Raw genomic sequence first — 26,940 nt, 5'->3', positions numbered from 1 at the left:
ATCGAACCCAAACTTTTAGAAACCGTGAAAGCTTCGAACTTTTCTAATTCGAAACTCCACAATTTTTGAATGTTGCGAATTTTTCGAATTCGAATCTTCGTACAGTCGAAAATATCTAAACCTTTCAAATTCAAACATCAGTTCAGTTCGAAAAAATCTAAACCTTTCGAAATCGAACCTAGGGTGGTTCGTGGCATCCCTAATTATGACTTCTCAGTATCTAATCAGTAAGCCGGGCGGTGAAAGTGCCCCGAGAATAGCTTTTTTTTTTTTTTTTTTTATTGCTTTATTTAAGCTGTCTCACTAGAACAGCCACGTATAACCATAAATTTTCAAACGCAACGATAGCTGTGCTCGATTTACTTACACCTCCTGCACCGGTGCAAAGAAGTGTAGGACGGTGTACTTCCGGTCGCATCTAAATGCAGATACCGGAAGTAGACTGCACTACACTTTTCTGCACTGGTGCAGGAGGTGCAAGTAAATCGAACGCAGCTGATGTATGCCCCACTTTATACTCCTCTCCACCGCCACCGGCCACCTCTTTCCAGAATCGTGTATGCTCCTTGCCACGCACGGCGTCTCTACCCCGCCCCTCGCCCCCGCCCCCGTCCCCGCCCTTCCCTTTCCGGCCCCCCCCCCCCCCGACATTGCGCAATGCCCCGCGCTCTTCGGCGGCCACCTGTGCGGCGCACTAGGGCCTGCACAGTGATTCGCGTAGCCATGCTATGATAAAACGTCCTCCCTCCCTCCTCCTCCTCCTCCTCCTCCTCCCTCTCCTCTCCCCCCCACCCCCCCCCCCCCGACATTGCACAATGCCGTGCGCTTTTCGGTGGCCACCTTTCAGCGCGGCTTACTCGCACTATAATAAACAGTCATTGCCAGAGCGCCAGCTTTGCTGGACTTCCCTCTTCACAGGGTGGAAGGACTCTCAATTTTTTCGTTAACTTTTACCTGTAACGCATTACACTCCCTAGTACTGGTAACTTGTAACTGTAACAGTTACTTTTTTGTTTGGTAACTAACTGTTTAAGATGATAGTTATCTTTTTTACTATAAACTAGAACCCACTGCTGCAGACATGGTGAAATCAGAAATTGCCATCTGGAAGTCTGTCCCATGAAGCGAGCCGACGTCATCAGCCGCACCAAACAGCAGATAAATTTGTGAGGCCATGATCAGAGGCATGCCAGCTTTGAGGTCGCGCAAAAAGCCACGCAAAACGGCAAGTAAATGAAGCCGAAGGACGCTGCTGCACGTCAGTTTCAATTAGTGCCACCCCATGGTGCTGTGTGCCCGCGCCGCCAGCGCACCTACAAAAAGAATCGGCTGGTGCGCTCGGGCGGCTGCACGGCCGCCGGAGCGCACCAGCCGATTCCTGCAGCAGATTCCGTGCGGCAGCATGGCCGATGTCAGCGAGGCGCGGCAGCTTCACAAGGATGCGAGCAAGAACGACACTCATGCTTTCGCATTCACAACTCGTAAGAAGCGCTTAGGTGTACCTCGAGCCTTTTCTCGCAACTCCTGGCTGAGAAAAAACAAACAAACAAGAAGTGTGGTCACGCATTTAACAAACAAAAAATTGCCTGGTTTATCCCACGACCGAGAATTGACGGACGAGTCAGCACAAAACCGGGGCGGCAAACAAGGTCTGTTTCACCGACTTTGGCTCGCTCTTCTCTTGTGGGGACCATCTGCAGGTGTCGGTGGTCGTGCGATATGTCTCCATGTGTTCCGTCTGGGCTGTGTATGCCCCCCCCCCCCCCTTCCCTTCCCCTTTGTCAGATATCCGGGCTGGCATTTTTACACCCAGCCAGTCGTAGTTTCCTCTTCCCTATTAGTTTTCGAAGAAGCAGTCCCCATATTGTACAGAAAGCCAGGGCCTGTTTAACTTGTTCATTCTCTTCGGAGCCGCACAAGTAAACACAAAGGCAGGTGAGAACGGCGTGGCTTGATACGTTCATGCTCCTCGCTGCCCAATTCGTTCTTCAGCATTTATAATGAGTAACGCTGCAATCTGATTGGCTGCGGAGTGATAATGGAAAGCCTGCGACAAGACAGTGGCGCTGCGGTGAGGCTCCCAGCAGGGTCATTTGGCAGGAAGATCAGTTGGATCGGAGCACCCCCTTTAGGTGTCGCACACCCCCTACACAATGGCAATATGTACTTTGTTGTTTCTACCATACTCATTGACCAAAAACAGCAGTTCACAAATCCCTCAAGGTTTACAAGAAACCCTGAAATGTACTTTTTCATGGCTATGGAATAAAAGTAGGCAGTGCACAATATGTGAAACTTTTCCTGTCAACTTGTTTTGATTGTCCTCATTGTGTTGTGTGCCATGTACTTTTACTCTAGTATAAATCAACTTGTTTGCATTGTTACTTTGAGTGAGGGCAATACAATAAACTGACACTATCTTGAGCAGCCCAGGCAAAAATCAGTCTACTTCCAGCTGGATTATGGAACTGTTCCCAGCTAGAAATGAGGCAGTCCAGCTGGATTCCAGCTGGACCCAGCTGGAATCTAGCTGGAAGTGGGTTGATTTTCGCCTGGGAGCTTTTTGTGACGATGGCTCAAGCCCCAAATGGTCCCACAGCAACCAACAAAAGATGCAATGGTCAGCTTTCTAGTCAATTTCTGGTGGACAGAAAAGACAAACCTGGGTAATCACTGCCATTCAAGTGACTGGACCTGAGTGCTGTAAAGAAGTTCAGCAGGGTACTCAAATGCTTGAGATAAGGTTTAACGAACAGACCGTAGAGCTTCCTAATGTCGTGAGAATTTCACACTAGTTAGTGCTACCTCCACAACCCAAGCTTACAACAGTCACCTGATATCTAAAATTTATTATTATTTTAAAGTATACAAAAAGTAAAAAAGTAAGTTATATCTTAACAAAGCACCATTGCTCAAAACAGCAACTGCGAAAACGTAGAAGCTGCTCTCAGGCTGAAGAGTTGTCAAATATTTTCACTTGAGGTAAAAAGCTTGACAGGTATTTTTCATATTTGCAAACAGGGTTTCCTTTGAGAAGTAGTGTAGTCAGCTTCCTACATGTCTTGAGTGGAACAAGGCCATCTAAAGATGAAATTTCTGGAGTAGCATCAAGGTGAAACAACTCTCAAACAAAATGAGGTTAAGTCACTGTAGTGTAAATACCCTTCAGTATTATCACAGAACCTTTCAACAAGCTTATTAGTACAATGTGGTGGCCACCTGGGAAATTTGGCCCAAACTAACAAGGACCTCAATAGAAGTGCCAGACCAACGAAGAAAGTTTAGCTTGAGAGCTAATACTCTCATCATGCTTTTAAACAATTAACACAAATGGATATGCATGACATTAGACACTTCTGAATACCATTAATACTATCATACTGAGACGCTAAATATAAATTAGCTACTTTATTAAATATTTCAGCAATCAAAAAATCAGGGGAATGTGGTTAATTTACAGTATTTTAATATACTAAATAATGAAGTATTCACTACGACCTTAAAATCTAACAGTGGTATTCAAACTATTTTTATGTGAATTAGAAGTTTGTTTTGGGAGCCTTCCTAGCACAGTTGAGTGTGCTTTGCCCCATAGCATAGGTGTACAAGATAAAGAGCAATCCATGGAGCCTGTGCCACCACTAATATTACGCAAGACTAAATTGACTTTCAACTGTCCCATGGTGCTTCCCAAAGTACAAAGTGTGTGAGATATGAACCATAGCATACGGTAACCTGACTCCACATGAAGTGGAACAAATTGAGCAAACCGTTTCAGCACAAGGACCAACCATGGTAGTTGGACCCAAAAGGATACCATTGTCCTCTAGTGAAAGCCACTCCAGATGAGGCAGCTCCTCAAGGCCCAAGCACGTCAGTACCCTGTTGCCACACAAATTCAACCTGACAACGCTGCGCAGGAAGCATAAAGGACGTAGACTCCTGATCCGGTTCCTGGAGAGGTCCACATCACGCACCAGGGCCAGGTGGTCCGCGTGATGCACACATGTCAGCTTTTTCCCCGCTAAGCTCACACACACTAAGTTCGCGTCCAGTCCCTCCAATGCAATCTCCATCGCAAACTTGGACCCTGCAATGGCAGTTCAATGCATGTAAAGAAATTCACTACGGGAGCCACGAGTTCATTGCATTCAACGGGCAATTCATGCACTGTTGGGGTATAAGTTCCAAGTATATCCCTACAAACTCCAACTTCCAGACGTGTCAACTCGTGGGGAAGGCTCTTTAGATGACTTCAAGAGCTTCTGTATCTGAGCTCACTTTCACAGATTTCTTACATGCAGTGCATGCAGTTGCAACGAATTCCTTGCCAATAAGATAGGTCTGCTCTTGAACTAGAATGGACTTCACTGGGCCTAACCCACACTAGCTTCGATCCTGAACCGTCAAGGAGGTTACTAAGGAAGGCTCGACCTGGCACATACTAAAAGTGCATCCAGTTCATGCTTGCCTTTGTGTTGTCTGTTTGGTATTAGAGAAGTTATGGACTCCAAGGTCACAAGCAAGTTGCTCGAAAAAGAAGCCAAATGACACGTCCGCTCGCCTCAATAAAGTATTAGTAAAGTTTCAAAGCTAAAGCATTGAGTCAATAATTGCACTAGCCTTGCCAACATCTTATTGAGACTGTCATTTCATTCTGAGCGAGTCAGTCCAAGAATGCCGACAATGAACATATAGATAGAGAATTGGATTTTCAAAGCGAAAAAGCGACTGAGGCTAAATTGTGTCAAGCAAGAAGCAAGCACACTCATTGATCTTGAGGTCAGTTTTGTGCCTTTCTGCTCTTTCCAAATAACTTCCAAGAGGTGCCAGAACAATTTTCCACAAAGGGTCAGGTTAGTTCTACCCTTTCACTCCAAAATTTGTTACAATGAAATAAACAAACAATCTATCTCAGTTCCACTCTTGTAGGTGGAAATTGGAACAATATTTCCAGACTGATGACTAAAACAGCTAGAAAACTACCTAATGACTGCTTTACAGGATTCCCTAAAATTAAAATGGTGTGTAAAGGAACCCCAGCCCCCTTGAAAGACAGCTGGAGCACCACAGCCCTCGATCTAGGCAATCTTGAAACCAAATGGTTCACAAGCTCAAACACATTGATATCACTGCTTCAGAGTGTTTTATTCTTTCAGTTTCCCTAGAACCCTCTCCAATACAATCCCTGCTTCCTAATGCTACACACGCTAGAAAGAAAGCTAGGATTCCTCGACCCCTGCCGATGCCTCAATACATAGTTTAGCCTGGTTGTGCCCAGTTTGAAAAAATGCTTTAGTTGAGGATAGAGAGTATTAAGATGTTTAGGAAAATGATCAAATTGTATTTTCTTTCAATCGAATAATATGCACCTGCCGCTCGTGCCATTAGTTCAAATGTGCAAATGTGATCAATTACAGCACTCGGCACGTACCTCTAAGGATACCGAAAAAAATTAACATCAATTTAAGGAACTCTGGTACTCAAGGAACCACGGCACAAACTCCGGGAAACCTTTGGATCTCAAGGAACCAGCACGAGAGCCCACGGCTACTGCGCTCTTCAATTCCCGTAAAGTATGGGAAGTGTGCAGGTGGCAAGAAAGAGGAAGCAGTGGAAGGGCTCACTAAGATCATGGTAGTAAGCAGATCTCATTGGGTCGACGGTCGTCAGCTCCAGGAGAAATTTCTCAATCTCCTCTTGGAACCTGGATCCGTCCAGAGCCCTCATAAGCAGCACACATGTGAGCAGCGGCCCTGCATGGGAAGAAGCTGACCTCGTGAATGGCCCGGCTTTTTGAACAACGAGGGTGCGCACAAGGGGCCCTTATGCAGACTCACACTTGTTTTGGGGCTCCAGTTCGTGTAGCGCCTGGCACACCTCGAGTTCCTTCTCCAAGACAGAGGTTCGGGCAGCACTCAGTTCGCAACTGCGGTGATTAGGATTGCATTCAGAGGGCGACTCACTTCTCAAATCAAAAGCATCCATGCATTGCAGACAAATTGCACTTTCTAGCCCTGCCGGAGGAATGGTTTCCCTATAAACCAACATGTGGCTTTGACACAACGCTGCTGTCGGAGCAGTGCACGCACAGAGGCTTCACTCCACGCCAATCAGGTTTTGGCGCATTGCCCACACCTGGTATGGGCAAACACACACTTGTTTGTAAATAGCATGTTAGTCTATAACGTCTCAAACTCAGCCAACTCGTTTATTTAGTCCACCTCCTTATATAGTCTCAATCTCCAGGTGATTTCTACCAACACAAAAGGATGAAGTTTATACAGTTCAAGCGCCACAATCTCCATCACACAATGCAAGAATGTGGACAACCTTACAGGTCAACGCGATAAGGCAACATCCATCCGCCTTCAAACTTAAACAAAGGGATCTCTTCCCCTTCCATTCTTAACACAGTTCCCACTTAAAAATACAGAAGGTGAAGAATAGAAGAGGAAGAGATCCTTTTGGTGGATGGATGTTGCCTTATCACGTCGATCTGTAAGGTTGTTTACATTCTTGCATTGTGTGATGGAGACTGTGACACTTAACTGTATAGACTTTGTCCTTTTGTGTTGGTGGAGATGACCTCGAGATTGAGACTATATAAGGAGGTGGACGAGTTAGCTGAGACTACAGCCCGACACGCGATGCGGCTGTTTACCAACACACCGGAAGGCGGCGCATGCGCAGAAGCTACATGGGCAAAAGCGGCCAGGCTTCTCCGTGTTTTCACCATTGTGTTGTGTGGCATGCGCTCATTGTAGAGATGCTTCTAGCTTTATTTGTGCATCGTATTTCTTGTCAACATATGTCGCATTTTATGCCCAACTATTTGAGCTCGCTACCCGTGCCTGAACGGCAGCGGTATTGAGAAAAACTGTGCGTGGACAGTTTTTATCTTAGACGATCCGTACACTGTAAACAACAACTGCTGGAGTTCTGACGTGAAGTTGCTGCCACCGACGTCGATGGCACACGTCGTCGTTTATTTAGTTTTTTCGCCAAGCCAGTTCACGGCCAACATGATGCAGGTGTACAGGTCACTGGAGACCTACAATTACTTAGAGCCGCTTTCTGCACTGCCGGCGGGATCAGCACAGTGGATCAGCACACTATGGGTCCACAGAAGTGTATTTATTAATTGATTAAATACATACAGCGTCCTTCAAGTAAGGTCCAACATTTTTTTTACCCTCATGACCAAAAGGCAAGACAAGCGGTAATGGTTTTTTCGTTCTTCCACCGGTCTCCTTCCGCTTGACTGCGGCCCTAGCGAGCAGTGTTGTAGGCGTTACCGAAAAAAAGTAACAAAATATGTTACTCGTTACTTGCAAATAAAAGAAACGCGTCACCGGCCTACGTTACCTCAAAATGAAAGGAAAGCGTTACCATTAAAAAGTAACGCACATTACTTTTGCGTTACTTTTTATTTATAAATTGACAGTAACAGTGTTGTTATTTTTTTTTTTTTTTTGTTTGGCGACAGCATTTTTTAACACCGGGACAAAGGGCGTAGCCGTTGGAGTTTTTCCGAAATGGGGCTTTTTGCATGGGGAAAAGACAAGCAAAATTTTGAAGGTAGGTGGAATGTAGTGCAATAATTAATGACTTGGCACCTATACTTTGTTTCAGCTTAAGTCCAGACGCAGCCGGAGCTACGAGCTAATGGGACCAATCAAGCAGTGTCAAAAGAGCGAGTCACTGGGTCTTTCTTGTTTATGATTGATTCAGCGATGGTAGAACACGTACAGAAACATGACGGACACCATGAAGGTGTGTTTTTGACGCTGTCGATTGGTCCCATCAGCTCGTAGCGTCGGCTGCGTCTGGGCTGGAAATAAAACAAGTATGAAAGCACAAAAAAATATTTACTTCTTTCAGGTCTTGGGAAGAATATATAACGAGTAACGTAACTACTAGTACGCGTTATTCTAAATAAGCAGCCTAAGTATGTTACCCTTTACTGTATTGAAAAAACAATGTGTTACCGGCAACGCCGTTACTGTAACGCGTTGCCGCCAACACTGGTAGCGAGCCACCGACAAGCGCTTGGACGGTGCTTTGTGCGTGAACACCGTGGGAACAAAATCGGGGTGGTCTCGATCAGACAACGGTTTCCCCGCACATAAGCAAGCCTCGGGACGGAGATTGAAATGGAAGCCACACTTGCCTTCAAGCAAGTGCTTCCCGCACAAACGATCGTCTGCGCAACGCAACCATTATTTTCGATCCACGCATACCCTCTGCACCTTTCAATCAGCCGGGAACTTGGGGAAACTCACTCCACTACTTTTCCAGTACCTTTCGGTGCAATGAACGTCTACACAGCTTTGCGGCATGCTGAAATGCTACGACGCCCATGCAAAACGCGTGCCTCTCTGCCCACACCTCCTGGCTCCGGCGCGGTCGCAGCACTGCCGCAGCTCCGTGAAGTCAAGCCCGCGTGTCGGTCTACATAAGGAGGTGGACGAGTAAGCCGAGTTTGAGACATCATCCTGTCTATTTCCTCTCTTCTACGTTTTGATGTTTCTTCTCTACCCCAGACTCAGGTTAATCCAACATGGTTAATATTCACCACCTCGCCTGCACCCTTACAAAATTTTCTCTCTCTCAAGTAGGTCTGTTCACACAAGAGGGGAAGGAGCTTATGTGTTGTCAAAATACCGCTATCCCCAACTTGACTAGTACAGTAAAACCTTGTTAATTCAACCCCCGCTAATTCGGAAATTCGGATAATTTGAACTGCCGATCCGGTCCCGCCAAACGCATGTATTAGTCAATGGCAGCAAACGCTCATTAATTTGGAGGGAACGCGGCGCGCTATGGTTACGTAATTCGGACGAATTCGCTAGCTACTGTCCGTTCCAAAGGGTATGACCGCTATCCATTCGAGGTGCACACATGGTTTTTCCGGTTTTCTTATGGTTCTTCGCCCTTCTGGTTCTCCGTGTTTCGCAACAGTTTTGCTTTGGATTGCCGTGCTTCAGCGCGCAACTCTCCTGGCACGGAAGCAGCAGCAGGACAGCTGCAACAGAAAAAGGGTAGCACAAGTGACCGACGACCGGAATGGCAAAATCGCGACACGCGGGGCTATTGTTCCCGAGTGTGCCAATAGCGAGAGTGACAGTCACGTTTTAGGCCTCAACGCGGGGATCCTAAAGCCCGTTATTTTAATAGCTCTCTTATCCCTCAATTTTTCGCCGGCCACCCCCGCGTTGAAAGATGCCACGTGACTGGCACTCTCACTATCGGCGCGCTCGGGAAAAATAGCGCCGGGTGTCGCAATTTTGTTGCTCCGATTATTGGTCAGTTATGCTGCTCGTTTTTCGTTGCAGCTGTACCTCTGTACTAGGCTAAGAATTTAGCAACGAAAGTGGAAATACTAAGGGCCATAAAGGACGGCGTGTCTCGACAAGTGATGGAAGGTTACGACGTCAAGAGAAGCAGTTTGGCCGCAAACGTGAAAATTGAGGCCTATATCCTACGGGCTTTCGAGAGCAAGGAGTTCAACGCGAAAAGAAAGCGGCCGTGGAAAATGGTGCACCCGAAACTAGAAGAGGCCTTGCTGTGCTAAATCGTTAGCGCACGGTTAGCGTTAGCGCACGGTTAGCTAACGCACTTGCACTGCGTTAGCGCAGTGCAAGTGCGGTAGAGCACTCGACCGCGCTAAGGAAAGTTGCCGTCTCCACCCGAGTGTCGTCCTGAAAGCAGGCGGTAATAACAAATTTCTTCTCAAAATAAAGGTATGTCAAAGGGATACGTTTTCGCGCAGTTTTCTTTGTCCTTTCGATATTTCGACTTTCGGATAATTCTGACATTTTTGCCGGTCCTATGAGATCCGAATTAATGAGGTTTTACTGTATGTAGTTCCCGTGTGCCAGTGCCGCTGAATAATGGCAGCACTCATGCAGTGCTTTCAAACATGTAAATGGACAGCGCCATAGCCCGTCAAGAGCGCTAACATGTCTGACCCTAAATCTTGGTAATCTAATCATAGGTTCCCAGGTCAAAATAAGTCTAGCCAGAGCTGGATTTTGAAAAGGGTCCAAGCTGGATCCAACCTGTCTAGATTAGGCAGACAACTTAAATGTAGTTGTACCAAAATTTTAAACCAAAATACTGGCCCATTCATGTTCCTTAAATCTTGCCTGAGCTCACTGACCCCAAAGTCTTCAGGCAATCTCTAGAGTCTCGGATTCTGAAAGACTCAGAAACGTTCAGACCTCAGAGCCAAGAAATGCAAAAAGAAACACAAAGAAAAAATTTTTAACATACGAAGAGAGGGTAGTATGCTCGATCCCACTGTCTTGCGGCAAGACCTACATTGGGTAGACCGGGCGGTGCCTAGGTGATAGACTAAAAGGACACAAATATAAGCTTTCAGTAACAGGAGAACCACCCCTAAAACCTCACGTGAATAGCTGCAAGGGATGCAGGCCCATCTTTGAAGCAGAGGCTATCAAAAAGCACCCTGACCGATTGAAACGGGAAGTAGTCGAGGCCTTCCTCATAGAGAGAAGCGACAATAATGTGAGCCACAAATCCCTTAATCTGAGTAAAAAGGAGGAAGGGTTTCTCGAGAAGGAGATGGGGAGCCTCGGTCGGGGGGGGAGGGATGAGCGTGGCCTTGAGCCAGCAGGAGCGCTGTCAAGATCATGCCGGCACTGCACGCCAGAGGAAAGAATAAACTTGTTGCGAGTTGAACGCTGTCTGTATCTGACGTGTTTTTGTGTGTCCCTTGTCTCATTTTGCATTTGCATACCAAAAAATAAAAAAAAAAGAAGCAACAGTAGGCACAGTAAAGCCACTGCTGGAACAGGTTTTATATGTGCAAATGGGTTAATCACTACATCACTACTACAAGGGTTGCCACAAATAAGCACTGAAATCCCTAAAGCCTTAGCTAGATTGGCAGTGGTGGAACTGACAAGTGGTGATTTGGAGCAGCTCTTGTAGCAGGGAAAAACGGGTTTTGGAGCAGAGATTCCTACTTCTGGAGCACACAATTTTGAGCTTTCATGTAAAAAAATGTTATACAACCTGTGGAAAAAACTGCAGTTGCTGGAGTATTGGAAGACTATTTAATTAAAGTGTCATACCTAAAGCATACCTGGCCGCTAGATTTATTTATTTATTGAACAATCGTAGGGTGGTAATTTCGCGGATGTCTCAATTAACCTATCAGGAGTACTGATGGCATCTTCAGTCTGTTTGTATCACGCTGCTTTCGCTCATTTTCCACCTGCTACTGTTCATAGAGTAGATTAGCCGAGCATAGCTACTCTAACTGATCAGAATAAATAGCACTAGCTATTCATTGCGATCAAACGCTTCGTTAGGCATGTGCAAATATTGAATTTTGGGTTACAAGCAAATTGAAAGTGGATTGTGTTTTTGGTAATATTTTTTTAAATTTAATATTGAATAGCTGCTGCGCCTTCCTCCACACCTTTCCCTACTGTTACACCATGCTTAAAAGAAAGTTCAGCTGGACTCGCGAAGGTTGGTCCCAAGCTTCGAATTGCCCACCTATGAGCTCTGTTAAATTTAATCTCGCTATATTTATAGACTGTGGCCTCAGAAAGTCCAATACCTACATTGGGATGGCCCAGTCATACTTAATTGAGGGGATTTATAAATCTTCTGGCTACATGCAAATAATTTCTTCAATTCTGAATTTAAAAAAAAAAAAACACAATTAATGAACACAGGTTGTTAGAACATAGGTGCCCAACATATACCCTTGCATAATAGCCACAGTTAAATTTGAAAGATTTTACTAGAATATAAATATTAACAATAACAACATTCCCTGGTCTTTTTTTCTTTTTTTTTAACATACGAGGCGCACACGTGCTCCAGATCACTTTGAAAGTGCATTTTTCACCTAAGCATGCGGCTCCGCTGCAGCAAAGAGAGTCGAGAGATCGCATTCTAAGCTTCGGGAGTATTGCTTCTCCGCAGTACCTGGTGGTTGAGGAGAAGCGCACCCAGAAGGGCTAACCCGCCACTGTCAACATTTCTAAAAACAAAAGTATGAATATTGCAGTTAATTTTGAAGAGAATATCAAATAGCATATTATTTGAAACAGCTATGTGAAAATTGGAATATTCACGGAACCCTACTCTTCACACATAGTACTCGGGTATCCCCCCCCCCCTCCAAAACAAAATCTGTACTTTCCTCATTTTCAGTGGCATTGCCAACAATACAACGTGCCAGACAGTTTGTTTTCTTTTCGAGAACAGCTCCCTTTGGCGCACACATGGCGCAAATGGTGCACAAATGCAGCCTTTGGAGCAGCAGGTAGTAGGTGGTTCGTTCTGGCACAGTTTGGCACAAATGGAGCAGCAGTTCCACCACTGCACTGGTGATCCATAATCCCCTTCAATGCACATTTATAAATGCAGAAAGTGACTCACCTGAAGAGATGATTTCGTGGAATATTTCCAGTGAACCTAGCTTCTTGTTCAGAGGCCTTGACAGACAGGTCCGCATGTGCTTCTGTACCGTCCCGAGATCTCACCGTGGCCTTCCATTCACTATCACAGTCCCCAACCAATGCATCACCAGGAATGTCGGCGTACTAAAACAAAGAAATGCATGTTAATCGCAAGTTATCATAAAGTAATGCTCTTTTCAGTATCTGTTTAACTGAGCCATCTTCCCTCAAAAAAGCTAGCAAACTTTAATATCAATAACAATATTTACAAAATCTGGATGCTAGACTACACCATAAGCAAACCTACTAATGGTCGCATTTTCAAATTTTATGGTCCTCCTCATGGCTAAAGGAATTGCACACATACCCAGAGAGGGGAACACAACAGTGTGTTGGGAGCATGCCATACAAACGAAAGGAGAACTCCATTCATCCTGACAGTCAGCTCCACCTCCTGTATCTATAAGGAAAACAACAAGGGGAAAATAAAAAGGTCTGTGCAGGCTATGACAAATTCAAGGTGCTTGTTCCCTTTTCGGTGTCATCAACTACTGATGTCCATGAACAAAACAAATTCTACCAAAAAAAATACCAAGAGCAGAAAACCTATACTGGGAGACATGTGAAAGACTCAAATTATAAAATGTGTTCTCTAAAACATTATGTAAAACACAAACAAACTAAGCTAACTCACCCTTATCTGCTGTGTCAAATGGAGTGTCACTGTACGAGTTCCCTTTGAAATATAGAGGAGAAGAAAATCTAGTGCTGGCTTCTCTGAAACAAGCAATGACAACTGTATAATGACACAGTCAACCTGTATAATGACTAGTTATCAAACCGAACTTCGAGTGTCAAGGCCAGTCCCCAATATTTACTCTGCCCAAATGAAGGCACGAGCAAAATTACAACATGTGCAGCGTTCTATAATTGCCAGTAAGCAGCATGAAGAAGGTTTAGCCCCCTCCATCTCCAAGTTTATTACTAGAACCAAGCCTCAAGTCAATGTCGGAACTGGCTTGAGGACCGACGGCTGTACCTCTTCCTGTGAGCCACCTGTGGTAGAACCAGCCACTCTGGTCCCCAGGGTCTGTGAACGTGGCATTCTGAACAAGGCTGTACTCTGAAGCGCAAGAGACAGGCAAGACAGAAAAGCTGCATGAGCACCACATCACTTTTCCGAAGCACACTGAAATGACGCAATAACTGGAAAACAAGTAGGCCAATTTGCCAGCACCTTCCAGGAGGACATCTTCCTTAACGGTACCCTCTCGGGAGCCTGGGTGGACCTTAGGCAGAAGGCTGCTCCGATAGTGCCAGGCTGAATAGTTGGAAAAGTTGGCTGCAATCTTGTCCATGGTGAAGGACAGCTCTTTCTCCAGGGTCACTTTGGCATGCTGGCAAACCAGCCGACGATAGTCCCAACCATGAACTGCATGCCGAATTACCCCAAGAGGAAAAACAAATGTACTCGGCTTTGTGCTGGCTATTTTAAGCAATCGGTAAAAAAACTGTCATCAGCATGCTACTTTCAGCAAATAGCTGACAATGTATGACTCAAAGTTTGGTACCTGGAACGTTTTCTTAACAAGAATAAATGATATAAAAGAAACCAAGATCAAACACAAAGAACTTACAGTTACGTTCATCCTGCTCGAGCAAGAGGTTGCAAAGGCGAAGTTCTCTGTCCCAGTCCATGTTGGGAAAGGCACCCATGGCCCATGCACGGTGGCTCCATGCACCGTAAGATTTGGGATTTTTTTGCAGTGCCAATTCCGTGAGCGTAAGTTCATCTTCCCCATCCTCTGCTGTATGTTTGGACCTGTAACAAAGTTGCCTTTGTTATGTCTACTACTCCAACTATTTACAAGCCAATTGTCTCATGAGCTGAAAAATGCCAAACAGAAAATATCTAGAAGTTGAAAGGCTGGTACAGTTAAGAAAAAACTAGGTGATACACCCAAATATAAGGGAAACAATGGAGACCAGCCAGTTATGCATCACTGTGCCATCCACCGTAGACCAGGAACACTGACACACACAGAGAAGGACTGGGTGAAGAGTAGAAGGAGAGAAAAATGTAGAACATATATGCTCAAAGTCCTAAGCAGACACTATGCCTGCCTTTATGTAGTTCCTTGTAAACATTTTCTTACTTAATCCTAGCTAAAGTCTGTCAACAGGTAGGGTAGGGCCTCCGTCATTAGCATGCCCTGCATGGATAACTCGTGGTTCCGAACCACAGTAATCATTGTTGTTGACATTACTTTCTGCACTAACATCCAAGCACTGCAGCATAGCCTGCTGCGAGTGCCAAGCCTCAGGCCGACAATGCAATTCGTTAAGATGGCCATAAAAACTACAGGCTTTACGTCTTAGCTTTAGCAGGCACCCCGGCTATGCAACAAGAGTTCACATGGCAGAGGAACGTTCAAAGGTAAGAGCAAGCGCTGGATAATTTCGCTCATCTGTTGGCCTGAGGCATAAAGGTATACAGAGAGTAAATCGTCTGCTCTTGCACAGGAGTTGCAGTGATGTTAGAACAACACCGAACTCTGAATGGCTTTGATTGAAAGCATAGTGGGTAGACCTCAATGCTAGATGCCTTGAGGTCAACCCACTATTTTTCTTTTTAATCAGCCAATAAGAGCTCGGCCTTCTGACATCATCGCAACCCTGTGCAAGAAGCAGACGAACTTGCGCTCCACATAGAAACCACGCATTCCTTGCCCCATTTCCTCGCTCACTCGCGTTTCTGCTTCAAGCAGCCGACAATTAGGTTCCCGTATTTCTTCCGGAACAGTGTGATAACGAACATACGGTGTAGTCTACTTGCCCCTTGTCAAAGTATTTCTCGAATACTTCTCTCCGAATGTTCCACAGGGTACTGTCGTCGGGGTTACTCTGTAAAACTTGGCCGGTGATGCGTAGTAGCTCATCGTCCAGTTCCCCGCTTCGCCTCTGCATAGAGGAAGCAATTACACGAGAACGAGACGGCGATCATGTGGCTTTCGTGGCGGACAATCTTGAGGACGCTTACTTTATCAATGATTTGACGACTGGCAGCTTTGTAAATCTTCAACTTCTTTTCGCGTTCCTTGCGTTTTTCCTCTTCTTGTTCAGCAGTCGTCTTCACTTTCAATCTTCCGTGCTGACGAGATAAAAATTTTAAAAAGGGTATAAGTTTGTTGTCTGAAGATTTTGGGCCGAGACCTGGTAACTTCGCAACCTTCGATCCAAAGCAGAAAGCAGAGGCGGCAATAGCCTACCATTTTGTTGGTCACCGATGGCCGTGGTTGAGGTTGGTTTTAGTTTATAGATAATTTCGGTAATCCTACAATTTCAATCGCACACATGCCAAACGTAGGACACAACGGACGCCAATCCTCAAGTGCATATAACGCTGGTGCACCGCCACCGCCGCCACTCGCTAGCACCACACAGCAAAGACAGCAACCAACGGAAACCGCTGAAACTACTGTGCAGCAAACAGAGGAAGCGCTGGCAGCAAACCTAAAACACCTAATAGCATCCTCGATCATCCGCACCGGTGCGCACCGGGGCACTGAGGTGCGCCCCTTCATCTTCGATCAAGTGCACCGGTGCGCACCGTACGTCCTCGATCAACGAAGCGCACCCTCCCGGTGCGGCTTTTCGTTGCCCCAACGCGCACCAAGAAAATCGGCGGTGCGCCGGGGTGCAGTCCCATCAGGCATTGCGGCCGGAAGCGGGAATCGAGAAGATGGCGGGAGTAGCAGACGCGCAGACTATCGAGATGGCGATCTTGCAAAAACGAACACGCCTTGCAGCTGCACTAGATGATTTCCTCGGGTCTTCTGACCGCGAGACGACGAGCTTCTCACCATCGTCGCGATTACTGGTGATTGCTGCGGTGGCAAGGAGCGCCCGAAAAGCACGAACTTCGTGGAAAGCGGCGCGAGGCGTTTCGATGACAGCGAGGTACGGTATTATCTGGCGTTTCGTTTTCTTGAACTAATAATGATGGCCAACATATACATGTGGAATTGTCACCCGCTTCGTGAACCCATCGACAATCACGTCCACGATGTTTATTTCTGTGGGACCGTCAAATCCGCGAGTAAAAAAATAAAAGAAATTGACAGCAGACGGGCATCGTGCGCTGACCTACGCAAAATAAACGAACAAAACGCGAAGTGACGCAAGGTGGAGCTCGCCGCGGTGCACCGGCGCGGCGCAGTTTGTCCTCGATGTTGCACCGACATCGCGCTGCACGACCGAGGAGCGCTGTGCACTGTGCTGGTTTCAGGGCGATTCCGGTGCGAGTTGATCGAAGATGCTATAAAATATCATCACCCCCCCCCCCCCCCCCCAAAAAAAAAAAAAAAAAAAATCTTTCTGAGGAGCTACGAGCTCTGGAGCCGACGCAAGACCCTTTGTGACGGGCAGTAGCTTGCGCCACCTAGCCTAGAAACAAAATCTAAAAACACCTTTCCCTGTGAAAAAATTATAAGGGTGCAGGCGAGCTGGAAGTTAACCTTATTGAGTTATTGAGACATCGCCTCCTTGTGGCCTCTTTTCTTCTCGTCCCTTTTCCGAAATACTCCAGTCTCGGGTTAAACAAAACTATGGTTACCTTTCCCTGCCTTCTTCACCCCCGCCAATTTGTTTCTGGCCACGGTCTTGTATTATCAAGTACCAACTAGAGCACTATATAGCTATATAGCTCCTACGGAGCAGAGTAACGCAATCCTTTGAACCCCGTGTTTTGCCGACAACATGGCCGACAGAGCGGCTCGGCGCGAGTCACGTGGTACTCAGGGTTCCAAGAGGCGGCCCGCCCTATGGGAGAATACATGGAGATCGACACAACACGGCTGATTAAAAAATGAACGGCGAGTTCACACTTTTCAAAACTAGTCTGTCGTGAAGTTAGTAAAGCACTAAACACTTTATCAAAGTTTTAACAATATCGGATGCGTGTGCAAATTTTGAGAAGGCAATTTCCAAGGCAATGGCGTTTGAAGCAGACGATTTTTGCTCGCAGCGGAGATGGGCTTTTCGGGTTGGCCGGAGCGGGTCACGTGAATGGTGTGACGTCGCCGTGTCGTCTGCTGCATGATGCCGCTCAGGCAATTTTTTAAAAAAAGTCAGGTCCTTGCGGGGCACAAAACTTAGCGCGAATTATTCTAAAGTGTTCCATTATTATGTCAAAAATGATTGCGATTCCGTACATTCCCACAATACTGGAGAAACAACGATTTTCTCACGTTCTCCATGCATTTCTGACCGCAGTTGGAACCTCCGGGCGTTCGCCGCTAGTCGCCGAGAGGCGGCGTTCTAGATTGCGCTACTCTGCTCCGAAGGAGCTATATAGTGCTCTAGTACCCATAGAGTTATTATCGCTGATCTCTATGACAATTGCTGGATCGCGCTTCCCCGCTTGTTCGCTGCAGCGCAAGTGAAGCCACCGGGCTTCACTCGCTTCGGATACGATTTGCCGTTTTTGCTAGCCTTTGCTGCGGTTTTCCAGCGTGCTGACGACACGTTTTCTACTCGTTCGTCGTCATTCGCCGAAGAAGTTTTTTGAAGACTCTGTGTATTGTTGAGACTTGCCGTTGTGAACACGTGGAAAATTTTACGAAAGTGCAGTGTCGCAGGAAAAAGGCACAACGCGTCGAAAGGAAGGGCTGGCGGCGTGTTCAAAGCTTCCTTGGCACGCCGAAGTGCCGTGTCTCTGTGCCTTCGCACGCTTGGATACCGACCAAGAACCGACGCCGTGTGTATGTGTTTAGCGAGTGCAATGTGCGTGAAGCGCTAGAGAAGGGTCGCCATCGCCCAAGCAGCCCAACTTGGCGTCGTTATGAAAATGTCAAAACTACAGCTGCGCTTCTTTGGACCTAACTGTAAACACACCATGGTGGCGGCGGTGAACTTCGGGGATGGAAAGATGCAGTTCAGCGATCGGAGGGCACCCAGGAAAGACCGGACGCACATAGACAGGACGGAAGAAAACTCCGCGGAGAGCACAATGTCGAAAATGGCGGGAGGTCTACCTCGAAGATGTTCGACTGTTGTGACAGAGATTGCAAGGTGGGAGCGCCACCGTATCCTATCAGGACTTCACCTGCGCAACGCGGGATCACGGGTGAGCACCTTTCTTCACGCGTTGGGGAGATAAGCTGAGGACGTCTTCACTAACAGACGCCAGCGGCCGATCTTCCTTCATCTCACGAATACTACCTCTGAAAAAGCGATTCAACCTTCGCAAGCAAGTGGCTAAACCCGTAGTGTGTACGTCACCGAACCTATTATTTAGTTTCATTCTCCAGGTTTTTGACAATAAAGTCTTGTCAACCTTCCATTTTGTGCCGTGTTTCATTGTTGCTGGAGTTGGTACCAGCGGTAACTGGGACCAACTCCAACTGGGACCAGTTGGACAACTCCAACTGGGAATTGTTCTATAAACCAGTTGCAACTGGGACCAATTGGTCCCAGTTGAAAATTTTCGCCTGGTACGTTTCTCTCTCCTGCTGTCCCAGCGGGTATCGTGACGTTACCCTTTCCTTTCATTGATATGATAGAAGCTGCTCTGAAGACTTGTGCCAATGGTGCTACAAAGCGAAGAACCCTCTGTTGTAAAAGACACAGGGCTACAAATAACACAGGCGCTATGCGATTCATAGTGCTGTGCCTTTCTTTCTCTGACTGTGGCAGGAAACACATCTGAATGGCGTTGCTCATTGCGACAAGGCGTTCGGTTGAAAAAAAAACATACATGGTGATCGCATATTTAACTATGCAAAAGAATGCTCGTCATGCTGCGCCACTTTATGCCGCTCAGCACCCAGGTCTTCGTTCCTGCCCACACTTCCTTCATATGCGTTTTCAACAAGCTTGCATCAAGTGGCACGGTGGTGAGTGGGCGAAGACAGAAAAAATATGTCCTTAGCCACGAACTCGAGACTGACGTTCTCGTGTACGTAACAGCTAAGCCTGAGGCAGGGACAACGATCTCTACAGTGTGGAAAGTGCTTGTGAAGCACCGCATGCATCCGTTTCACGTTAACCGTCACCAAGAGCTACATGGCAGTGACTTCCAACGACGACTGGACTTTTGCAATTGGGCCCCGATTGAAATAGACCCGAATCCTGGATTCTTGAAAAAACTTTTTTTATGTGACGAGGCTCAATTCTGCAGAAATTCAACGGTGAACCTCCACAATGCCCATTACTGGGCAAGCGTAAATCCTCGTTGGCTCCGTCAGCACAAACATCAAGTGAGATGGTCTATTAAAGTATGGTGTGGAATATTAAATGATAAAATCATTGGTCCATATTTCTTTGACGGCACACTGAACGGAAAACTATACACAAAGAGAATCCTTGAGGGAGTCGTGGAAGAGTTTATTGCCGGCCTGCCTCTCAGCGGGCTGAAGGAGACGTGGTTTCAACGAGGACAGCGCTCCAGCGCATTCTTCTTCGCGTGCTGTTCAATTTCTACACCAAACTTTTCCAGAGCAGTGGATTGGACACAGTGGTCCAGTTCTGTGGCCGGCACGATTACCAGATGTGAGCCCGTTAGATTTTTTTCTTTGGGCTTATGTGAAGAATGAGATCTACGCCACGTAACCCACCAGCGTGGACAACCTGAAACAAAGAATCGTCGCCGCTTGTGCCGCAGTTCAGCCTGAAATGCTCGAGCGCGTGTTGTGTTCCACATGGAGCCGACTGATGATGTGCGTTTCTGTAAATGGACTCCAATTCGAGCACTTGCTTGAACGCAACTGTTTCCAACTTCATAAAGTGGCCAGGTGGCGGCAAACGCTGGGTGGTTTATCACATGCCCAAATCACTTTGGCTGCCAAGCTTTCTTTTTTTTTCTTTTTTTTTTTAAGTACCAAAATGCGCTAAGCCATATTTTTGCCTGCTTTTCTCAACGAACTAAAAGGCTTCCGAAGAAAATACTGGTGCTGTGAAAAGTGCTAATTTGGGGCTTTAAGTTAGACGTCAGCGTGTTGGTAAACTAAATAATACTGAAATAATAAGCAGAGGGACGGACAGTGGAATAAACAGAGAGCTGGACGGACAGAGGCACGAAAGATGCGTTGTTCTGTCCATCCCTCTGTTTATTCTTTCAGTATTATTTGGGGCTCTAAGTGAGGCAGTAAGACTTAGTTCTCAACAGTGCCCTGTTTGAGCTACACTTGAAAAAGCGCCGATGCCGTGTTCACACTGCGCCGCGCACAGCACATGACTATTGTAAGTGAGCCAGTACGCCGGTGCAAGGCTCCTTGCTCATTTATTAAGAGCCCATAAAACATAGAACAAAGAAAGATTATTTTGTTACACACTGCATTATTGTAGTTTAACTGCCAGAGGGGCCAACGAGTGATATTACACAAGCATGATTACTTTGTCCTTTAAAAAGAACCTGGCTAGTTTAATGCATCAAAACGCAAGAACTTAGAAATAAAGCAGCGGTGGAAAATAATAGGTAGCAGAAGTCTCCAGCATTGAAAAAATATTTTTCCCAAATAAAACGCAGGAAGCTCATCTGACGTTGCCGGCCGTTGGTAATGCATGCAACAGCATTTATCGTACCAACGAAAGCGTCGCGTCGCCCGCAGGTCAAGAGAGGGATATCACACAGCACAGTTGACGCCGACCGCAGACGCCTAAATTACACCTGTCGCGGTAAGCAAACCACTAAGGAGAGAGCAACGTATTGCAAAAGCGCTGACAGCAGTGCCTGCATCACAGGCGACGTCACTGCTGCGACGCCAAGTGAGGGCAAAGATATCGACGTCATTGACGCTCTTGTTCTGGTCAGTTTCGGTTTGAAAGAGCCTGCGGGAATGAAATAATTTAGCCAGAAATGCGCGCAGAAGTTGTTTGTGCCTTTACTTCGCTGTGGGGTTGGAGCATATTAAGGTTGGGCTTCAATTTCGTAAATGAAATAGGCCCTCTAAAAACAATAATTAAAAAGTTAATTAAGAGATCTCCGTTAATTAGCCGCCTAGTTGCACAAAATACTTGGTTTCTAGTGGGCGCCAGGTCGGGTATGCTAATGGCATAACTAAAAGTGCCCCAACGCAGTTCTTTTTTTTTAAATTTGGTGCAGCTAAAAAAAACACCCTGTATTTTAGCATAGCCTCTATTCTTGGCAGTTGTTCAATATGTCATCCCTTCATAGGAGCACAGTTCACACTTTTTTAGCCACCACGTATGATGATGGAGCCCACAGACCATCCCTAGAAATCCTGTTTACAAAAAATAGCAGCCGACACACCGTGCCCAAATTTCTCGTTTTATTACTCAGTTGTAATCCAAACAAGACCATATGATTCACCGCAATTCATAACATCGGCAATGCTTGAGATACAAGTGGTAGCTTTATAAAGTATAAATGTTGCATCCTATTCACAGCTTGTATGTCCACATGTCAGTATTTGGACTAGATGGCTTGGTGGATAAAATAAACAAAAAACTAAGGGACCCACTTTGATTAGAAAAGCAATAACAACTTAGCTTTGCTCTGAAGCAGAAAAATAATGCGGGATATAGAAAGTCCGCTCAAGCCTACCCTCTGAAGCGATTTCCTCCCCACCAGTTACGACCACAAGCAAGCATGTGCCGGGCACACAAATGCCTAGGTTGAGTGCCTAGGCTCAGACATCATCCACTTTCTCCTGCTTCTCTTCAGCAGCAGTTAGGTCAGCCCTAAAGAAGATACGAGCGCTACTCAGCGAGTAATTGAGCAAGTCAAACTCATGCTGGTATGTCTCGAGCCTTTTTCCGGTTAGAGACATGGCTTGCTGAAGTTTCTCGTCTTCTTTTCCAACAGCTGCCTTCCTTTGCTCGTTCACTTGGGCACTGTCTTTCTGAAACTTTTCAGACACCGACTGGAACCAGTGCAAGGAGTCAAACTCCTGGTACTGGTCGAGCAGCTTGAGAATGTAAGCCACACCCATTGCAAAGCCATCATCTGTGAAGGCTGCTCCAACCTTGTTCTTTCGACTCATCCTTTCCTTGCAAGCCACAGCATGCTCCACATAGTTGAGCGTTAGCGGAGGTAGGATCACAAAGAAGTTCCTCAGGTGCATGTTGCTGGGGTCACGGAAGGTGGGTGAGAATACGTCCACAAGTAGGCGGAAATATTCGCTTCCTTCCGAGAAGTTCTTGGCAAGGCTTGTGACAACAGCATCTAGCCTCTGGGCAGCCTCGATGCAGTCGTCATTCATGAGAGCTTCACGGGAAAGTTCTTCGAAGTTGGCTACATACTCAAGGTCTGGAACGAATTGGATGGCACTGCTACAGCAGTGGAGTCCGCCAGACCTGATCATTCGGACGTAGCCCATGGCATTGCCAACTTGACTCACAAGAGTCCGAAACTGGTCCAGGTAGCTTTCTCCTTCTGGAGTCATTCCCAGCTTCCGGATACCTCGGTTGAACTTCTCAGCTCGGTCGAATGGGTACTTTGGATCACTCTGGCTGCGTGTCTCTCGGAAGTGGCGCAGGTCCTTGATGAGACGGGACTTGATGTGCTCATCGAACAAGAACTGAGAGAAGATGACAAACTTCTTCCGTAAAAACTGATAGGTGAAGTTCACCGTGGTGTTCATGATGCCAATGCCATGCGTGCGTATTGAGTTAGCAATGTGGCGGATGTTAATGGTGTTGAGGTGCTTGTTGTTGCTCGTTCGCTCTACAAATATCTGGTTGTTGAGGTTGTAGTAGTAGCGGGATACGAAGACATGAATGTTTCTCATTATCTCGAGAACATCCAGGCCTTGCTCCAGGGTCTGACTGGGGAGGTGGGCTTCAACAGTAGTCAAGCCGTAGCGCTGCCTCGCCATGCTGCGCATCTCACCGTACGTCTTCCAATCATGGAGGGCCACAGTTGTGAGGTTGTAGAATGTTTTGTCCAGGTAGTGTTCCACAAAAGCTCGAACATTAATTGTCAAGTCAAAGAGCTTGATAGGACGAATGTGCAGGATTTGCGAGTAGTCTCTAAGACCAACACGGAATGGATTTCGGTCATCCAACTGAAGGTGGGAATGAGTTTGAAGTCGCAAATCTGTTTCAATGTCCTTGCAGAGTTTGTCCAGGATATGCTCCTTGAACTGGCTGTACATTTCCTCCTTAAACTTGTCCAAGATGACCTGGGGGTTAGACTCGTGTTTTGTCATGCGAATGGGTCCAGCACAGTCCTTGAGTGCAGCAACCAGGAAGTGGATACGATGTCCGTCCACAGCACTCTCGTAAACATCATCCAAGAAGATAGGAAAGACTACCCTGTGCCAGTAGAGGAAGCTGCCATCACAACCCTCCTGCAGTTTTTCTTGCAACTCGCCAATCAGGTCCAGCTTGCGCATGACCGAGTGAAAGGAGCTGATCTCTTCTTCTTTGAAACTCTTCATTTGCACTCCGACAGCTATTGCCAAGTGAATGATGAGTCTCCTCTCTTTTGTGGCTGGGCCGTTCAAGCATTTCTCGGCCAAAACCAGGGAAGACAAAACATCAAGTCTACGCTCACTGTACTTCTTGTCGGATACCTTGTCAGACACTAGCCTCTTTTTAGCATTGCTGACAGCAAAGAGCGCCACATACGAAAGGTGCTGTATGATATGGGTGACAGAGTCGCAGATTTTGACTGTCTGCCTGTGAAACATAGCCTCAATAGCCTTCATCATCTCTATCATCTTCCCGAGAAGCAGCACCGATGACTTTGTCATTGGCTTGGACAGTGCCACATGAAGGTTCATGACAGTTGTCACTTGGTGAGAGATGTACCAGCCAAAGTAGATTCCTTGAAGAAGAAGAGAACTTCTACGATTAAGGTCTTCTAGAAGCTTGTCTGTATCCTTCTGGAAAGCAGACTCCATGCGTAGAAGCCAGGAAGACACTTGGACATGTAGAGCCTGCACATCTTTGGAAAGTGAAGCAGACTTCTGCTGAAGAAAGTTTAGCCTTTGCATCTTAACGGCATCTTGGGCTTTCTTATCAAGGGATCTGATCACTTGCGGCATCTGGAGCATCAGAAACTGGTCTGGAAACCAGAGTATGTTCCCTAGGATGTGAACCGCTGGCACCTTCTTGTATACATCCCAGAGTGCCTTGAAGAACTTCTTGTCAATAGTGCGATAGATGTAGTAATAGAGAACATACAGCGCATAGATTCCAATAAGCTGTTTCCGCTTGTCCAGCTCATTGGTCTCCCCAAGCTTGGCGTCGACCTGGGTGAACCAGTTGCGAATGTTGAGGGCAAACTCTTCAGCAAAGGCACCATTTTTGGCGACGCAGAGGCTGGTGTCGTCAAAGCCTTGCTCGAGGCAGCCCATGAAGATGCGGCCCTGGAGCAGCTGGTACTCAAGCTGGCCCATGAGCTTGTCCAGAGCCTTGAGGTCCTCAGGAGCCACGTCAAACTTGGCGCAATTGTGGTGCACCGACTTGAGCATCCTCCTGTAGAGCGTCCAGTGTTCCCTTAACGCACTCTGTGCTTGCACAATCTCGTCCAGAGTGACCAAGGACGCGAGCATTTGGCCGAGGTGTTCGAAGACCGTCTGGAAGTGCACGTCCGTGACGTCGATGACGCACGACGGCTTGCTCTTGTCGAAGAGCGCCGACATCTGCTGCACGATGTTCTTGGCGACAAGGTAGCATCGGCTCACGTGGCACGAGAGGTCCTGCATCAGGGCGACCATCCTCCCCACGGCCACCTGCGGCTCGCCGTCCGGGACGTTGTTGCTTGCGAGGCTGCCTTCTCCGTAGAAAAGGAGCGAGCTGTGGAACCGGGTCTTGGCCTCGTGGCATAAGTGCTTCGCCTCGGCACAAAGAGCAGCCAGGACGGTGATCACCTTGTTCAGGATCTTGTTGTCCGTCGAGATGAGCTCGAGTAGCGTCGTGTTTTCGTAGGGGAGGTGCTGGAGAGAGACTGCATCCGATTCCATGTCCCATGCTTCACAAATCGTCTCATCCAAAGATTGCTCAATGCTCCTGAGCTGTGTTGTGAATTCCTCCATGAACTTGCCATATTTACGCAGTTGGAGTTGTCCAACAATGCGGACAACTCCATCGTCCACATCCTTGTCCCACCGATCAGCCGCCATCGGTGACGCCTCTCTTCATTTCATCCAGTGTGCTGAATAGGCGTTGGCTGAATATCCAATGCACAATAGTACAATCCATAATCCAGCACATGTCTGCTGGATCGCGCAACCCCGCTTGGTCGCTGGCGTCGCTGCCGTCGCTGCAGCGCGACTGCGGCTACCGGACGGCCATCTTGGGACACGGAAAATCGACCTCCTGGAGCGTGGCGGAGCCTGGGCGGTAGACTGCTCAAGACACGTTTTCTGCTCGTTCGTCGCCATTCGTTGAAGAAGTTTGTTATAACCGCGTGTAAACGGTGATGATTGTCTTTGAGAATGCGTGAATTTTTTATGGAAGCGCAGCACTGTAGAAAAAAGGCAAAACTCATGAAACGCAAGTCTCGCCCGTCTCGCAGCGTGATGAAAGCTTCCTAGGCACGCCGAAGTGCTGCATCTCTGCCATCGCACGCTTGGATACCGATCAAGAATCGACGCTGTGTAGATTTGTTTCGCGAGTTCAACATGCGTGAAGATGTGTGTTCCCCTGAAGCAGCGTTAATTCACTCTGACGACTGTATTTGTGACTTGCGGCACTCGCGCTCCAGAAACAAGCTTGATCCAGTGGCGACGGAAGAGGGGTAGGGGGTCCAGCGGCGACGACAGATTGCACACGACCGTATAATCCGCGTCAAAAGAAAAAAAAAATAGATCTCGCCGTTCCATATTTTTGCGTTCGAAAACCTATCTGCCTCCACAGCGTTGCTCTATTTATGCTGTTATGTGATCCATTCGAGTAGATTTCGAACTTAGCCATAGTTAATCGTGCATAATAGCACCACAGATTTTTTTCATGGATGAAGAAAGAATGAAACAATTAAAACTGGGACAACACAACCACATCTTTCAACTAGAAACAGACGAGTAAAATTTCTACAGCGGAAGAAGGGGGGGGGGGGGGGAGACCATCACGCTCTTCTCCCAAGCATTTGTTTTCCCTTTATTGATAGCAACTTGCCCGAACAGCTGGGCGATCCAGAAAACATCTACGCGCGACACACCTTCAAAACTTTGCCACGGCGTCGATTCTTGGTACCCAAGCGTGCGAAGGCACAGAGACGCGGCACTTCGGCGTGGCAAAGAAGCTTTGATCACGCCGCACGCGAGACCGGCGAGACGTGCGTTCGACGAATTGTGCCTTTTTTGTGTAGCACTGCACTTTCGTAAAACTTTTCACTGTTCTCAAAAGCAATTATCACCGTTTACATAAGATTCTAAAGCCATCTTCAGCGAATGACGACGAACGGGCGGAAACTGTGCCTCCAGCACGCTGCCGCCAAGCCTCCACAACGCTCCAAAAGGTCTATTTTCCGTGTCTCAAGATGGCCATCCGGTGGCCGCATTCGCAAAACAAAACAAAAAAAAAA

At 47.0% G+C, this 26,940-nt stretch overlaps 2 protein-coding genes across 3 annotated transcripts; both read right to left on the bottom strand.

Moving 5' to 3' along the window:
• Positions 1 to 2,829: 2,829 nt before the first annotated feature.
• On the bottom strand, positions 2,830 to 15,837 carry LOC8030479 (geranylgeranyl transferase type-2 subunit alpha). Of its 2 annotated transcripts, XM_029988190.3 has the most exons (13): positions 15,716 to 15,837; positions 15,487 to 15,597; positions 15,283 to 15,407; positions 14,084 to 14,268; positions 13,684 to 13,878; positions 13,486 to 13,569; positions 13,141 to 13,223; positions 12,814 to 12,906; positions 12,427 to 12,590; positions 5,841 to 5,929; positions 5,628 to 5,756; positions 3,818 to 4,090; positions 2,830 to 3,096 (listed from the first exon to the last, which is right to left on the bottom strand). In XM_029988190.3, exons 1-13 carry the CDS (start codon positions 15,716 to 15,718, stop codon positions 2,948 to 2,950), a joined length of 1,683 nt encoding a protein of 560 aa, XP_029844050.2. In that variant the 5' UTR covers positions 15,719 to 15,837; the 3' UTR covers positions 2,830 to 2,947. The 2 variants fall into 2 exon arrangements, with proteins under 2 accessions (XP_029844050.2, XP_040354782.1); XM_040498848.2 differs by having other exon boundaries at positions 13,486 to 13,878.
• Positions 15,838 to 21,719: 5,882 nt separating this feature from the next.
• Positions 21,720 to 25,598, bottom strand: LOC8030465 (WASH complex subunit 4). The gene has a single exon (XM_002401279.4). The coding sequence runs from the start codon at positions 25,535 to 25,537 to the stop codon at positions 22,097 to 22,099; it is 3,441 nt and encodes a 1,146-aa protein (XP_002401323.1). The 5' UTR covers positions 25,538 to 25,598; the 3' UTR covers positions 21,720 to 22,096.
• Positions 25,599 to 26,940: the final 1,342 nt, after the last annotated feature.

Source organism: Ixodes scapularis, unplaced genomic scaffold (assembly GCF_016920785.2).
Source record: "Ixodes scapularis isolate PalLabHiFi unplaced genomic scaffold, ASM1692078v2 PGA_scaffold9__187_contigs__length_104089568, whole genome shotgun sequence".
Classification (NCBI taxonomy): Eukaryota; Metazoa; Arthropoda; class Arachnida; order Ixodida; family Ixodidae; genus Ixodes; species Ixodes scapularis.
The sequence above is the reverse complement of the archived record's forward strand: the minus strand, read 5'-3'. Positions and strand labels throughout refer to the sequence as shown.

Excerpts from the sequence above, each read along its gene's own strand:
- LOC8030479 (XM_040498848.2), bottom strand. Across the intron at positions 12,591-12,813 it reads TGTTGTGTTCCCCTCTCTGG|TACGCCGACATTCCTGGTGA; the intron begins GTATGTGTGCAA and ends TCTTTGTTTTAG. Across the intron at positions 3,097-3,817 it reads GCTTTCACTAGAGGACAATG|AAATTTCATCTTTAGATGGC; the intron begins GTATCCTTTTGG and ends ATGCTACTCCAG.
- LOC8030465 (XM_002401279.4), bottom strand. The coding sequence starts at position 25,537 with ATGGCGGCTGATCGGTGGGACAAGGATGTGGACGATGGAGTTGTCCGC.